The 13,335-nt window shown below is 46.4% G+C and overlaps 2 protein-coding genes across 2 annotated transcripts; one reads left to right on the top strand and one right to left on the bottom strand.

Moving 5' to 3' along the window:
* Window positions 1–369: 369 nt before the first annotated feature.
* Window positions 370–4,142, bottom strand: TNFRSF9 (TNF receptor superfamily member 9). The gene is made up of 7 exons (XM_015647986.3): window positions 3,699–4,142; window positions 3,509–3,625; window positions 3,157–3,294; window positions 2,606–2,672; window positions 2,374–2,510; window positions 2,029–2,163; window positions 370–671 (listed from the first exon to the last, which is right to left on the bottom strand). The coding sequence occupies exons 1-7, from the start codon at window positions 3,796–3,798 to the stop codon at window positions 547–549; spliced, it is 819 nt and encodes a 272-aa protein (XP_015503472.1). The 5' UTR covers window positions 3,799–4,142; the 3' UTR covers window positions 370–546.
* Window positions 4,143–4,946: 804 nt separating this feature from the next.
* On the top strand, window positions 4,947–12,362 carry PARK7 (Parkinsonism associated deglycase). Its single transcript, XM_015648239.2, has 7 exons — window positions 4,947–5,043; window positions 7,090–7,223; window positions 7,917–8,018; window positions 8,670–8,729; window positions 9,577–9,646; window positions 11,110–11,196; window positions 11,901–12,362. Exons 2-7 carry the CDS (start codon window positions 7,134–7,136, stop codon window positions 12,059–12,061), a joined length of 570 nt encoding a protein of 189 aa, XP_015503725.1. The 5' UTR covers window positions 4,947–5,043; window positions 7,090–7,133; the 3' UTR covers window positions 12,062–12,362.
* The last annotated feature ends 973 nt before the right edge of the window (window positions 12,363–13,335 follow it).

The raw sequence follows: 13,335 nt of genomic DNA, 5'->3' as shown, positions 1-13,335 counted from the left end.
GTGGTGAGGCCAGGGGTCTGTCTCCAGGGCTGGTGGGATCAAATGAGCTCCATCTGTATTTGCACACAAACCCCAAGGCTGCGGGGTTTGGGCCAGACTTTGGGAGGAGCTGTGCCTCCAGACCCAAGAGGATGGCTGGTACTAAAAGTACCATGAGTGTCACCAGTGACTCTGTAGTGTGTTACAGATCTCCTTTTTAGCTTCAAATGCTTTTGGAGTGCATGTAAATTATGGCTCAGGTAGCATTAATGAGGGACCAGAAAACTATTCTGCACTTGGAGCTTTTAAATGCAGTACCTCTTTCTACATGTAGATCAAGAACCACTCCTTAGAAATATCCTTACTCCTAGAGGAAGAAAACCAGCAAACTTTTTTGGAGAGTTTTTTATTATTTTTTAAGAAATATTAAAAAATAGCACTTTTTCCTCAGTGGCTGGCTATTTACTGCTCTAACACTCAGAAGCTGACATCCACTCTATTTACATAAACAGGTTCTTGTTCTGTGTTTAAAAAGAAAATTCAAATGTGGCTGACATAGTTTAATTTCTAGTTCACCAGAAGATCTCTGAATTCTGTGGATTTGCCAGGATCCTGATATTCACCTTGTTCTTCCTCAGGGAAGCGGCAGCTGCAGGCATCATCTTCCTGAATTGACTGTTCAGGTGTGTGCACTGAAGAAAAAGAACAGAATCACAGAATCAGTTAGTCCAACCTCTGACCATACACGTTGTAAACCAGACCAGAGATCTGAGTGCCACGTCCAGTTGTTTCTTGAACACCTCCAGGGACAGTGACTCCACCACCTCCCTGGGTAGCCTGTTCTAATCTTTAAAAACGCTTTTGGGGAAGAAATTCCTCCTCATCTCCAACCTGAACCTCCCCTGGTGTAGCTTAAGGCTTTGTTCTCCTGTCCTGTCACTGGTTGCCTGGGAGAAAAGACTGACTCCCATCTGGCTACAGCCACATTTCAGGGAGCTGTAGAGGGCAAGGTCTCCCCTGATCCTCTTTTTCTCCTGACTAAACAACCCCAGTTCCCTCAGCCACTCCTCAAAGACTTTACCTTCTAGAGTCTTCCTCAGCTTTGTTGCCCCTCTCTGGACTCCCTCCAGCACCTCAATGTTTCTTAAAGTGAGGGGTCCAGAACTGGACAAATGTCCCCTTCCTGTTTCATTTATTCAGCCATCTTATTTCACCACCCCTCAATCATAAATGCCAGGAAGAAAACATCTTCCAAGTTATTCCATCATCTGAAATTATTTCTCTACAGCATGTACATCTGATAAAGCTATTTTATCATACTTTGTTTTCCCTCATTCAGCAGGGCCTCTGGTGCTCTGTTTGTCATGGCAATGAAAGGAAGACCAGTGTGAAGGAAACAGATTTTTGGACTGCTGTGGTCTTCTGTATTTAGAGTTCCACTAGAAGATTCAGACCTTGGCCTTAGGACAGGGGAAAATAAGAGAAAGGGAGAAAGAACCCCACAAAAAACGAAACAAACCATCTAAAAACTACATTGAATGAAATCAGCTTCATCTTTGTGCTGAACTCTTGAGCTTGCCCAGGACTTAGCAGTTCTCAGAGGGCAGTGCTGGTTTCAGGCTGACTCTGCAGCAGTACACCCTGACTGATGTCCCCTCTCCTACTGCAGCCAGACTTCCAAGACACTCACTCCAGGCCATGGGTACTCTATGTGAGCAGAGAGAACTCGAAAGTGTTACAGCCATGCAGGCCAAGGATGATGCTTGGTAGTAACAAACTGAACTGACCTTTAACTGGAGCAGCAAAGCTCAGCTGAGTTTTTTCATCTCTCACAAATACTTCACTTCTAAGGTTAAACATGCACTTGACCTAACACCCACAGTGCTTTCTGCAATAAAATTTCCAAAACTGTTTCCCTTTCAGTTGCTTCTGACTTACAAGGCCAAAAAAAACCAAAGCTATTGCAACTACCTTTGAAATCCACTTAACCTGGATTCCTGACTTCTGTCTAGTTTCAAAAAGAAAAACTGAAGAGGGTATTTATCTTACTTTTCTTGAAGACAGAGTGTAGTTTCTTTTTCTGCCAGACACTGAAGCAGATGCACAAAGGCAGCAGAAACATTATGCACGACAGTCCAGCCACAGCAAGAGAAATCCTGATCATGTCTGTCTGAACAGTCTTCCCTAAGAAATAAATAACATTCTCTAAGAGAATTAACAGAACAAAATTCTACTGCCCCTGAATTAACTGAAAACTTTGTCTCCCACTCTGCTTCTGGATCAGTCTGCAACACTGGGAATACACAGAAGAAAGGATTTTTGCTTTAAATGGAAAGTGAACAAGCTACAGTATGTTTAAGTAGGTCATAATGCTTTACCTCCATAGTGACTCACCTGGCACAGTTATAGAAAATGGAATTTCGAGAGATGTGGTAGGTACAGTAGTGACTAAAGTGGGATTAACTGAAGTGTGTTTGCAAATGACATCTTTTGCTGGAGTTCCAGGTTCCAGGACTTGGTTTCCAGAGCATCTGAAGGACATTTACAGCAAAACAGAAAAAAAAGTTTTTTTAATTCCAGTCAAGTGTAATAGCTGTAGCATATTCTCTTTTTTCAGTTTACTTACATTGTCCAGTTTTTACAGGAGCCATTGGGCTGATCATTAAAGGTTCCATTGCGGCAAGTCTGGCAACCTTCAGCAGACAAGGACAGGTAAAATTGTACAAACATTTAAGACACAACATATGAAACATTATTTTTCCCTGCTTGTACAATGTCAGAATTACTATTTCATGAGCTGCTCTGAATATGCAAGGTGTTTCCCTGTCGGCCCCAGAGCAGTTCAGTACTTGGCTGCAAAGCTGTGCAAGATTTGTGCAAGATGCCACAGACCATGGCCTAACTCCAGAGTTCCCAGAACAGTTTCCCTCATGCTGGCAGCCAAAGAGCTGCCATGCAGGGAACCAGCTGGTGCATGATGTGAGCTGTAGTAGGGCTCAGTGTGGTGGGTTTGTCTCCTCCTCAGCTTACTCCACACACCGTGCAAAGTGTTTAGCAGCAGCGGCAGCTTTTATCTTGAGAGGTCTTTCCTCTATCTGCTTCTCCACTGTGCAAGAGGCAGTGTGTTTGATGCAGGAAGCAGAGGGGCTTTCAGCTGCTGGGGAAAGGTGATCCTACCGTTCCTGGTGCTCTCCTGGCCCACGCCACAGCTTCGGGTGCAGTAGGTGCAGCCATCACCGCCGCAGCGATAGCCCTCCTTGCACGTGCACTCAGCATCACTCGTGGAGGAACACGTTTTTGAATACCGAAATAGTCCTGCAAGGGGAAAACGAGTTCTAGGTAACAGCATACCCGGCGTGGTGCAGGAAAAGCTCGGACCTTTGCTCTTCACAAAAATCAGGCTGGCGGCTTCAGCGAGAAGCCCGGCGGACGCGCGGCGTTATTTGCCCAGCGGCGGGTCCCCGCGCCGGGCAGCTGCCAGCCCGGGCACAGGAGGTCACAGCAGGGCGGGTGGTGCCGCCGCAGGTACCTTGGCACTGCCGACACATTCTGCAGCCGTCCCTTCCCGCCGAGCTGGAGAAGGTGCCGGCCGGGCAGGGCCGGCAGGACGCGCCCGCTCCGCAGTCCGCGCTCGCTGCGAAAGTACCTGCGGGCCGAGACACAGCGGTCACCGCGGGCCGCGCCCGGAGCACCGCGCCCCGGCCCGGCCCGGCCCTTACCTGCCGGGCACTCGGCGATGCACGGCAGCGCGGCCGCGGGGCCCCGGCTCAGCGCCAGCGCCAGCAGCGCCGCGGGCAGCAGCGCCCGGGCCGGAGCCATGGGTCGGAGCGGGGCGGCGGCACTGCGCACGGGACACCCGACTCCGGCCCTTAGCGGCCGCCCCCGGGGGGCCTGGCTGCGTCATCCCGGGGGCGGTGGGGAAACCCCGACCCGCCGGGACTTTCCGGACCCTCTCAGAGGCTCGACCCCTCAGCTCTGCCGGGCAGCGCCCGCAAAGCTCTCTCAGCGATGCCGGTCAGCCGCCGCTCTTTTCACCACTGGGGCTTCCCGGTGAGTGCCGAGCGGAATCCCCGGAGGTGAAAGGTGAGAGGCGGGGCCGGCAGGCCGCAGCCGTGCGAGGAGATGCTGAAACCACAGGGACACCACAGGGACACACAGGGAACAGGGGAACAGGCGAGCGCCGCGGCCCGGCCATGAGCGTGCGGAACTTCCCCGCCCGAAGGAGCGAGCATGGCCCCGCCCCCTGCGGCCCCCTGCAGCCAATCCCCGGGTCTGGCCCCGCCCCCTGCACCTCCCCGCAGCCAATCCCCGGCCGCGGCTCTGTCCCTCAGCCCGGACCGCGTGCGAGAGCAGAGAGGGAGAACGCTGAGGGGCCGAGTTGTAACTGAGAAGCGAACATATCTTCCGTGTGTGTGTGCCCGGCACACGGGCAGGCAGAGCAAGGACCAGCCTGTCCAGGGCTCTGAGTGGAGTCCTCTGTGGGCAGCACATAAAGTGCCCCATACCGAGAGCGGAACCCCGCACCGATCCCAGGAGAGCCCTCCCTGGGCTCCTGACCGGCTCTCCGCACCTGGGTTTGAGCTGCTCTGCCGGAGCTCTCGTGAGCCCGGCACCCAGGAGCCAGAGCGGGCCTGCCAGCACCTGCGAGCAGGCTTTTACACAACAGGGTTTGCAGTCCTAAAGGCCTCCGTTAACAGCTCTATGTGTCCTTCAGAACAGCGAAACTCCGTAAAACCAGGGCCAACACCATCTCTGAGCCACAGCCATTCCCTGTGCACCCTGAGCCTCAGGAAGCAGTAGTGTGAGGCAGACGCTTCGGTCGGTACGTGCAGGGCTGCCCGAGAGGCAGCGGCAGCAGCGGCAGCAGCAGCAGCTCGGCTCGCGGTCGGAGGTGACTTGTCACGGTGCTGGGCACCGTGAGAAAAGCGGAGCTTTCTGTCGGCGAGGCAAAGGCAGCACGGGCGAGCGGCGGGGAGGTGCCGGGGAGGTGCCGGGGAGGTGCCGGGGCAGAGCGCGGGCGGGCCCGGGGCGGAGCGTCCCAGAGCCGCCCGCGGCCCCGCTGAGGTGAGTTGTGGCCGCCGCCGCTGCGGCCCCCGCGGGCCCGGAGCTGAGAGCCCCGGCGGGCGGGGGGGTCGGTGTGGGCGGAGGGTTCGGCGGCCGGGCGGGGTTGCGGAGCTCGGTTCCAGGCCCCGAGCCCCCCGCCGTGGCCGTGAGGCGGCCTCGGCCCGGGCACGGCCTTGTGCCGTCCCTGCTGCGTGGAATGGCGCCGTGTCCCGAAAGGAGCAGATGAAAACAGGGATGCGGCCTGTCCACCCGGGCTGGCTGCGCTGGCGAGCAGCCGTCCCCTGCCTGTGAATAGCGGGCTCTGTGGTAGGGGCACTGAAGGGTGAGATTTTTTTTTTTTAAAGGTACCCTTGTTAGAGTTTCTGATTTAGTCACCATCTCCAGAAAGGCACGTGTACCCACGCAGGGCAATACGTTTGGCTGATAGGTTTGAGGCGGCCTTAGCTGGCATTGAGGAGCAAATGAGAGACTGGCATTTATTATGTGTAGGTAGCTTGTTAAATGACTTGTTAAATGAAGTTGCTGTTACATCTGTGTAACTTAGTTCTGCCTTCTTAAAAACTGTCTTTCCATAGTAGTGGGACAGCTACTTACATGTGCCACCCACATGAAGAACAGTATTAATGCTCAAGAATTTGGCAGTGTTGTACATCATCTAAAGGCACTATGGAGAGACTGCATTTTGCAAAACTAGGAGAAAGTAAAGGTTTCAGGATGCCTATTTTCATAAAGAATTAATGGAAGACAGGGATTCAAACTGTAATCTAGACTCTCCAATAAAAAGCAAATGCAGCATTTCTGCATGATGGCTGTTCAGGTCATTTTTAGTCAAATTCATATGAAAATTTTGCAGAATCAATGTGTACCCTCAAGACAAGCTATTAAGAAGCTCTAGGTTGTCTTGAAGTTGTTACTAATAAGTGTGATTTGGGTGTATTTGATAAGTGGGCTATGCATTGACAGTACATAAAGCTGCCCTAAAAGTAGGATTTGACACAGTGAATTATTGTGCTTGGGCTGGTTCAGCATGCTGTGGGATGTTGTGCTGTATTTTACTGCATTGTGGAAATTACATTCTAAAGGAGGCTTCCAGTAGGGAACAAACCTGAAAACAGGCGAAGTTGAAGCAGGGTGAGGATGATTTTATTTTATGTAGGCACCTAAACGTGCATCATTTTATAAAGAGCTCCCAGGTACTACATGCAGCTCTAGATGGAAGGTCCCTGCACAGGACAAAAATCTGTCTTCTAGAGCAGTAACCTATGAAATGCCTTCTCACATCACAAATGCTTTCAGAGACTTCTCTCAGACCTGTATGAGTTAATGAGTATTTTACATGATGTAAAGTTACTTTAACTTAACCTTCAAATGGAAACTTGGCCATTCACCTCAGCTTGAACTTAGAAGCTAAAGAAAAAAAGTCTTAAGCCTGGTTTGTTCCATTTGCTAAATTCTGTGGTCTGCTCCCCCATCACACATGTGCACATGTGTTTCTTCCCCCACAAAGTTGCAAAATAACCCAGAAAATCTGTTGGTGAGATTTTGCAGGGGCACTGGTCGAGTCACTATTAAGTCACAGGAAACTCCTCATGAAGCATGCTGTGTGGAAACTAAAAACCAGACATGAGGTCAGAGCTCATGCAAGCCCTTTTTGTAAGCATTGACCTGGGTAGGAGTCAGTCGTCTCGGAATGAGTGAGGTGTGCAAATTGAAAGCAGCTCTGCCGCCCACCCTGACCCCCTGTCTCTGGCAGACACAGGTCATATAAAGTCTTTATTAGGCCAAGCTGCTTCCTTTTCTGGTGCTGATGTCCTGTGCTTCTCCCTTGCACAAGTGCCTTAATCTTTTGATATCATAATGCATTCTTTTTAAAAAGCTCATTAGTTAAATGGGATTGTTATGAATATTGATTGAAGCTAGTGAACTATTTTGAGGTTCAAGTGAAAGAACGTGCAAAAGCACAAATTGCTGTTTAATTTCAACATAGAGAAAGATTCATACAAGGGGATTTGTCTTCTAACCACTTTGTCTTTCTACCCCCTTCAGCCACTTCCTTCACAACCATCTCCCTGATAGCAGCCCCTCAAGACATGGCCTCAAAGAGAGCACTGGTGATTCTGGCTAAAGGGGCAGAGGAGATGGAAACGGTAATCCCCACTGATGTTATGAGAAGAGCAGGGGTGAGTATGCAGACAGTGAGCAATCTTTGTGAGTGCTTGGTCAAGGGGAAGTCATTGCCTCAAGCTGATGTTCATTGCCAGGAATTCAGTGCGTGGTCTGTTGTGTGAAGTGAAAATTTACCCTCATCACCTTACTGCTTAGCAAATATTTGTGCCATGCACCTAATGAGGATGCCTGCAAGCTGATGTTTGTTGGTTACCTTTCAAAATACAAGTCTAATGTGGACTAGAGCAACTGTTTCAAGTAAATCTTATCAGAAAACACAGCTACTTCCATGTATAGTAACTGGAAGTGCCTCTTTTGTAGGGGTCTGAAAAGCTCAGTACATTACCTCTCATGACATTGCATAGCTTTTCTTGAGCTGCTTTTGAAATTCAGTTATTAACTACAGTTCTGGCTGTTGGGATTCCTCACTTTGTTTGTTACTCTTGCAGTTATAGTAGCACACTGTTATCATCTCATTAGGAAAGAAAATAATACTTTAATTAAACACACCACTTATGTAGAAATGACTGAAACAAAAACTACCTTCTCCCACCACCTTTGTCATTCCATGTGCTCCCCATTTTGGCTCTCCTAAGAGGAACAAGCTCTCAGTACAGCTTTGCTTGTTCTGTGTACCACTTAAGAACTAACATAAGAAAAATACCCCAAATTCTCATTTTGTAATAATATATTTTTTCTCCTATTAGATCAAGGTGACTGTTGCAGGCCTAACAGGAAAAGAACCAGTGCAGTGCAGTCGAGATGTCTTCATTTGTCCTGATGCCAGTCTTGAAGATGCCAGAAAAGAGGTTGGTCATCACCCTCCTGTGATATAATGGCCATCATATTCTTTCTCACAGTTTCTGAGGAGAATTTGGAAAGCCTATGCATTACCTTTGGACATATGTTGCATGTTGTATTAACTCTGTGTAGCAGTGAGTTACAGAACTGCACATCCCACTGTGCCTCCCTTCAGTGATATCCTGATTCACAGCCTGCTAGGTTCAGACAGATTTCTTAATTTTGCCCAGGTGATTGTTTTTGCAAAGCATCAGTCCCAGAGCTTTATTTTGTTGGCTCAACAAAATACTGTGGTCTGGGCCAACTCAAAAATTCTGATGGGAAGTTAAATGATGTTAGACCTGTACAGTAAGATTGGAGCAAAACCACTTGACTTTACAACACAAAAGCTGTCGCTTGCTGTAGCTTTGAAGGACACTAGGCTTAAAAGTCAGTTCTGTGAGAGACTTAATTGATAATGGGCTTTCCCTGGAACAGGAAATAGTGGGGTTTTTTCATAATTGGAACTGGTTTTCTGATTATAAAGTGATATTCAGTGTAAGAAAAGGTAGATTTCTTTGCTTTCCGCTTGAATCAGCTGTAGTGGTCTTCAAACAGTGTAATGTAAGTATCAGCCTCTATTCAACAGAGCAGTTTTATCTTTTCTTTATCTATCTAAGGGGCCTTATGATGTTGTGGTCCTGCCTGGAGGGAACCTTGGAGCTCAAAACTTGTCTGAGGTAAAGTTCTGGCATTCTAAAAATTCATGGGCATTCTCATGACCAGTGGGGTGGTCAGCACTTGCTTAGTAATCTTGCAGATTCAGTTCAGCATCTAAAAATTCTCTTCTGAATGAAGCAGTAAACTAACTGTTAATGGTCTTAAGCCTTCTTGTGATTGTATAGGTGGGACAACTGGGTAAATTCTTGGCCGTGACTACCAAGTGAAACAATAAAAATGGAAAGGTCTTGTGCATTATGGGAAGATCTCTGTTCATATTCATATTAAGATGAAATGGTTGCAAATGAAGATTTGTTGCTGAGACACAAAAATTTCCAAACCCAAGGGACTCTGCTCCTTTGCACAGTTTTGTCTCTGGTGCAAAACTGTTGCAGTGGTGGTATGAATTCTTTGTGGAAGTCAATCAGACAAACAAATGGACCTATCAAATAGGGTTTAGGTGGTATCACAGAGTTTGTAACCCATGAAGTATGAGACAAATATCCTGTATAAATCTTAAGAATGATAGAGACTGTCTGGAGGTATCTTATGAATGCTATTCTCTGTTGGTCCTGTATTTTCAAATGACAACTTTCTATGGCCTTGGGTTAACCAGCTTTCATGTGGGTCAAGTACTTCCTTGCAGTTCTTTCTGATTTCCTTCCTCTTTAATTCTGGGGAAAATATGTCTTGGTTTCAGTTTTGTTCCTTCTTAATGTTCTCATTGCCCACTGTCCTGAGGCAGGGAGGGAAAATTCCAGTTGGTTTTCTGTGCAAAATATGTTTATGAAATTTCAGTGAAAACTGATTCAACTGTGCTTCAAACAACCAACTCCAAACCATGACTTGTGATGTTTCCTCATACAGTCTGCTGCTGTGAAAGACATTTTGAAGGATCAGGAAAGCAGAAAAGGCCTGATTGCTGCCATATGTGCAGGTGAGTTAACAAAGGGTCTTGCTTTGTAAAGCATTTGGATGTTTTGAAGGAGCAAGAACACACATGCACCTTTCAGAATCTGATTTTTTTGTAAATTTAATAGCAGAGAAATCTCTAAAATAATTGTGAACACTTGTCCTGCAAGTTCTGCATGTTACCTAGTTCCTTCCAATGAGCTGTGCCACTGTCTTTAAAATAAAAAGTGAAAGGTAGTGTGCTAGGATTTTTTTTTAAAAGTATGTGCTTATTCTGGTGATCTTTCTGCAAGTATACAGCAGTGGCAGAATGTCATTGCTGTAAATTTATCTCACATAACCACTCCTGCCCTTTAGCTCCAGAAAGAAGGCCAGAAATATAGAATTACAGTCTCACCCTTCCTGAGCTGCAGCAAAAAATGGACTTGGTTTGAGGAGAGGGTTGTCTGCTTACATATTCTGCACAGCTTGGTATCCAGATCATAAACTTTGTAAGATTTGTTTTAAAAAGCAAGGTGAAAAATTGCCAATACTGTACCTGAAGGCTGGTCTAGGCACCTGAAGCTGAGAGTGAGAAGAGAGATGATGAATGCATGAAAGGCAGTCAGAGTGTGTTCAAGGAGGGGATTTTCACTCTTTTATTTAGGCACATTGGTGGGGGGGTTTTCTGCTTTTCTTCCTCATTTAGGTGCTAGGCACACAGAGCTGTGAACATCCCTCAACTTTGCAATGATACTTTTCTGCTTCTTTACCTGTGTCTCTTGCAGAACAATCCAAATTCACAACTGCCCAGTAGAGGCTTTTGCTTATCAGCAGAATGATTCTTAGAGCTCATTCCAACTGAGCACAAAAGAGGTTATTTCCTAAATCCAGAATTAAACAAATGAGCAGAAGTGAAACTCATGTCAGAAAAATTCTGCCTTTGGTTTCTTTTGGAATTCCCATAAGGATTTCCTGCCTGACTTAGCACTTCTTGACACAAATTCTTTCATCAATTCCGGCTAAAAAGGAAGTATGAAAAGAAAAGAGAAACTCTTGAAATCAGAAACTGAACAGTTAGTCAGTGATCTGTCCAAAATACTGCTTGGCACACAACTGCAGGATGTAGAGACTTGCTGAAATGAAATCCTGTCTGTTAAGTCTCTAAATTCAAGGTTTAACAAGGTTGTAAAGTAATTGCAGGTAGTTAGTGTTCAGATTGAAATGCAAACCTTTTGTTTCTTAATGTCAAGCAGTTTTAAATAAAATGTCTGGAAGTGGGTTGTTCCTCCCTCCTTCAAAGGCAGCACAGTCATGGGTGGGACATCAGTGTGAACTGTAATGTGAGAGCTTTTTGCTTCAGAGATAGGGCAGGTATCAGTTTTTATAAAAAGCAGTCTGTCCACAGTGAGCTTTGACCCCTGGGGGTCCTAATGCCCAAATGTCTGTTCTTGTAAATGTTTGTAGCAGAAGGCAATTCCTCACTGGTGCAACTTTGTGTTCTCACAGGTCCTACTGCCCTTCTGGCTCATGGGATAGGGTATGGAAGCAAAGTCACAACACATCCTTTGGCCAAAGACAAAATGATGAATGGAGGTATACTTCTGTCCAAACCCTTCTCAGTTTTGTTGTTGTTTTTTTTGTTTTTTTACCTGAATCCACAATTTAAAGGAAGGAAAAGAGATTTTTATCTTATTTTTCTCTCTGAATTCAGTCTATATCACCAGAAAATAGAGGGTTGTACTAACATTCTCATCCTTGGGGGAATTCTGCTGCTGCTGTCACGTTAGGAGCATTGGTTGCCTTATCCTCCTGAGGCTGAGCCATCTCTTGCCCTTTTGGTTCTTTGCCTCAGTGGTCCCAACAGCAAACTCTGGGAACACCTTTCCCACTCTCCTGTGAGTAATGCTTTGGTTCTGTGGAAGCTGATGACTCCACACTCCTTTTTCCAACCTAAAGGAAGTGATGGTGAAAGGCCTGGAAGGTCATTCTGTGATCATTAATGAAGCTAGGGATGAGCAGATGGGTTTCCCTAATATCTTCTGCATGGGAAAATGTTTGTGAACAGCTTCACAAAAGCAGTCTGACTTCCAGAAATAACCTCATGGGAGCTGACAGACTCAGTGAGCACTTCTTGAGGAGCTTTTAGAGTCAGAGGGCCATTCCCACATCTTGGGAATGAGCTCCCTGCAGGCCCCATTCTTCCCTGAGGACAGCAGGCAGAGATGAGGTCCTTGTGCCCTCTGTGGGTGCTGTGGGTGCTGGACACTGACCCTGTTCCTGTTGTGTGTTCCCCCAAGCACACTACTCCTACTCGGAGAGCCGCGTGGAGAAGGACGGGAACATCCTCACCAGCCGCGGGCCTGGCACCAGCTTCGAGTTTGGCTTGGCCATTGTGGAAACGCTGCTGGGGAAGGAAGTGGCTGAACAGGTGAAGGCACCTCTAATACTGAAAGAGTGAAATCCTGGTGTGGGATAGGGACTAGGACAAATTTAGATAGAGTTTTATCCTTTGTAGAATAACTGTAATGTGCACTGTTGTAAATACACTTTAATTGTGAGTGAAATTAGTAACTGTACTTACCTGAACTGGGATACCTTAACAAACCAAAGGTCTTCATTTCTGGAAAAATATCCTGTTAGCAAAAAGCTTCATCACAAAAAAAGCAGTCAGCATCTAATAATCCTAGTTAGTTCTTGGATGACATTTAAAAATCACATGGAAAAATGTTTGCTGAGTAAATAAAAATGGAGCATCCCTACTGGTGTGTTGTTCCTTTCTGTGTTTTCTCCCAACCCAGACCCATGAAACCTTTTTACCACCATGTACTATTCAAAACAACATCTGTTTAGATTCCCACACAGTTCTTCTGAAGTCTGAGCTGAAATGAGAAGATGGCCAAGCACTGGAACAAACTCCCTAGGGAGGTGGTCATGGCCCCAGGCCTGCCAACATTCAAGAAGTGTTTGGACAACACTTCTCACAACACTTCTCTTGGCTGTATGGTTTAACTTTTAGGTTGCCCTATGTGGAGTTAGGAGTTGGTTTTGATGACCTTCATGAGTCTCTTCCAACTCAGGACATGCTCTGATTTCATGACATAGATTATTAAGTTGTAACCTAGAATTAGTTAAAACAATGTTTCATTTCTTGTGTACAAATAAGTAACTAGTGTTTTCTGACAGTGTTGGAACCAAATTGAAAGTGTGAATATTCATACCTTGTCAAGCATCCCAGTGTTCCTGCAGGTTGAACATGATACCTTAAAATTTTTCTTCTGCATTAAATGATTGATGATCCATTGAGCTATTTGGGCAGCTAATAATCAGCATAAAGCATGAAGTTTAGATTTGGTAGAATGCCACCAGTAGCAGAGCTTAGTTTTGCTTACTAAAAATTGGAAGTTGCTACAAGCCTGGCTTAAGTGAGCCTTTGTCAGCTTAGAGGAGTTGCAGGACAGGTCTCTGGAGGAAGTAATTGCATTCCCATGAGAATTAAGAACTTGGCATCAATTTCCGTCTTTGTTACCTTTCTTTCACCAAATCATTCTGGTGTTACTTGGCTCTGTCAGCAATCATGCTTAAGGATGGAACTTCACTGGACTCTGAAGTTATCCCAGCATCTGGAGATCTGGTTCTGCATACATCTGAAGTGCATAGTCTGAACTTCAGAAAATGACTGCATAGGAGCCTTTATGATTGCTTATTTTAATAGGAAACAAGTTCATTCCCAAT

Source organism: Parus major, chromosome 21, assembly GCF_001522545.3.
Source record: "Parus major isolate Abel chromosome 21, Parus_major1.1, whole genome shotgun sequence".
NCBI classification, from domain to species: Eukaryota; Metazoa; Chordata; class Aves; order Passeriformes; family Paridae; genus Parus; species Parus major.
This window is presented reverse-complemented; position numbering and strand designations above follow the sequence as displayed.

What these genes read in the sequence shown, in the direction of transcription:
- TNFRSF9 (XM_015647986.3), bottom strand. Translation starts at nt 3,798, where the DNA reads ATGGCTCCGGCCCGGGCGCTGCTGCCCGCGGCGCTGCTGGCGCTGGCG. An exon ending in ATTTTCTATAACTGTGCCAG is followed by an intron (nt 2,164 to 2,373) that starts GTGAGTCACTAT and finishes TTTATTTCTTAG; the next exon opens with GGAAGACTGTTCAGACAGAC. An exon ending in ACACTCTGTCTTCAAGAAAA is followed by an intron (nt 672 to 2,028) that starts GTAAGATAAATA and finishes CTTTTTCTTCAG; the next exon opens with TGCACACACCTGAACAGTCA.
- PARK7 (XM_015648239.2), top strand. Translation starts at nt 7,134, where the DNA reads ATGGCCTCAAAGAGAGCACTGGTGATTCTGGCTAAAGGGGCAGAGGAG. An exon ending in TTGAAGATGCCAGAAAAGAG is followed by an intron (nt 8,019 to 8,669) that starts GTTGGTCATCAC and finishes TATCTATCTAAG; the next exon opens with GGGCCTTATGATGTTGTGGT. An exon ending in AGACAAAATGATGAATGGAG is followed by an intron (nt 11,197 to 11,900) that starts GTATACTTCTGT and finishes TGTTCCCCCAAG; the next exon opens with CACACTACTCCTACTCGGAG.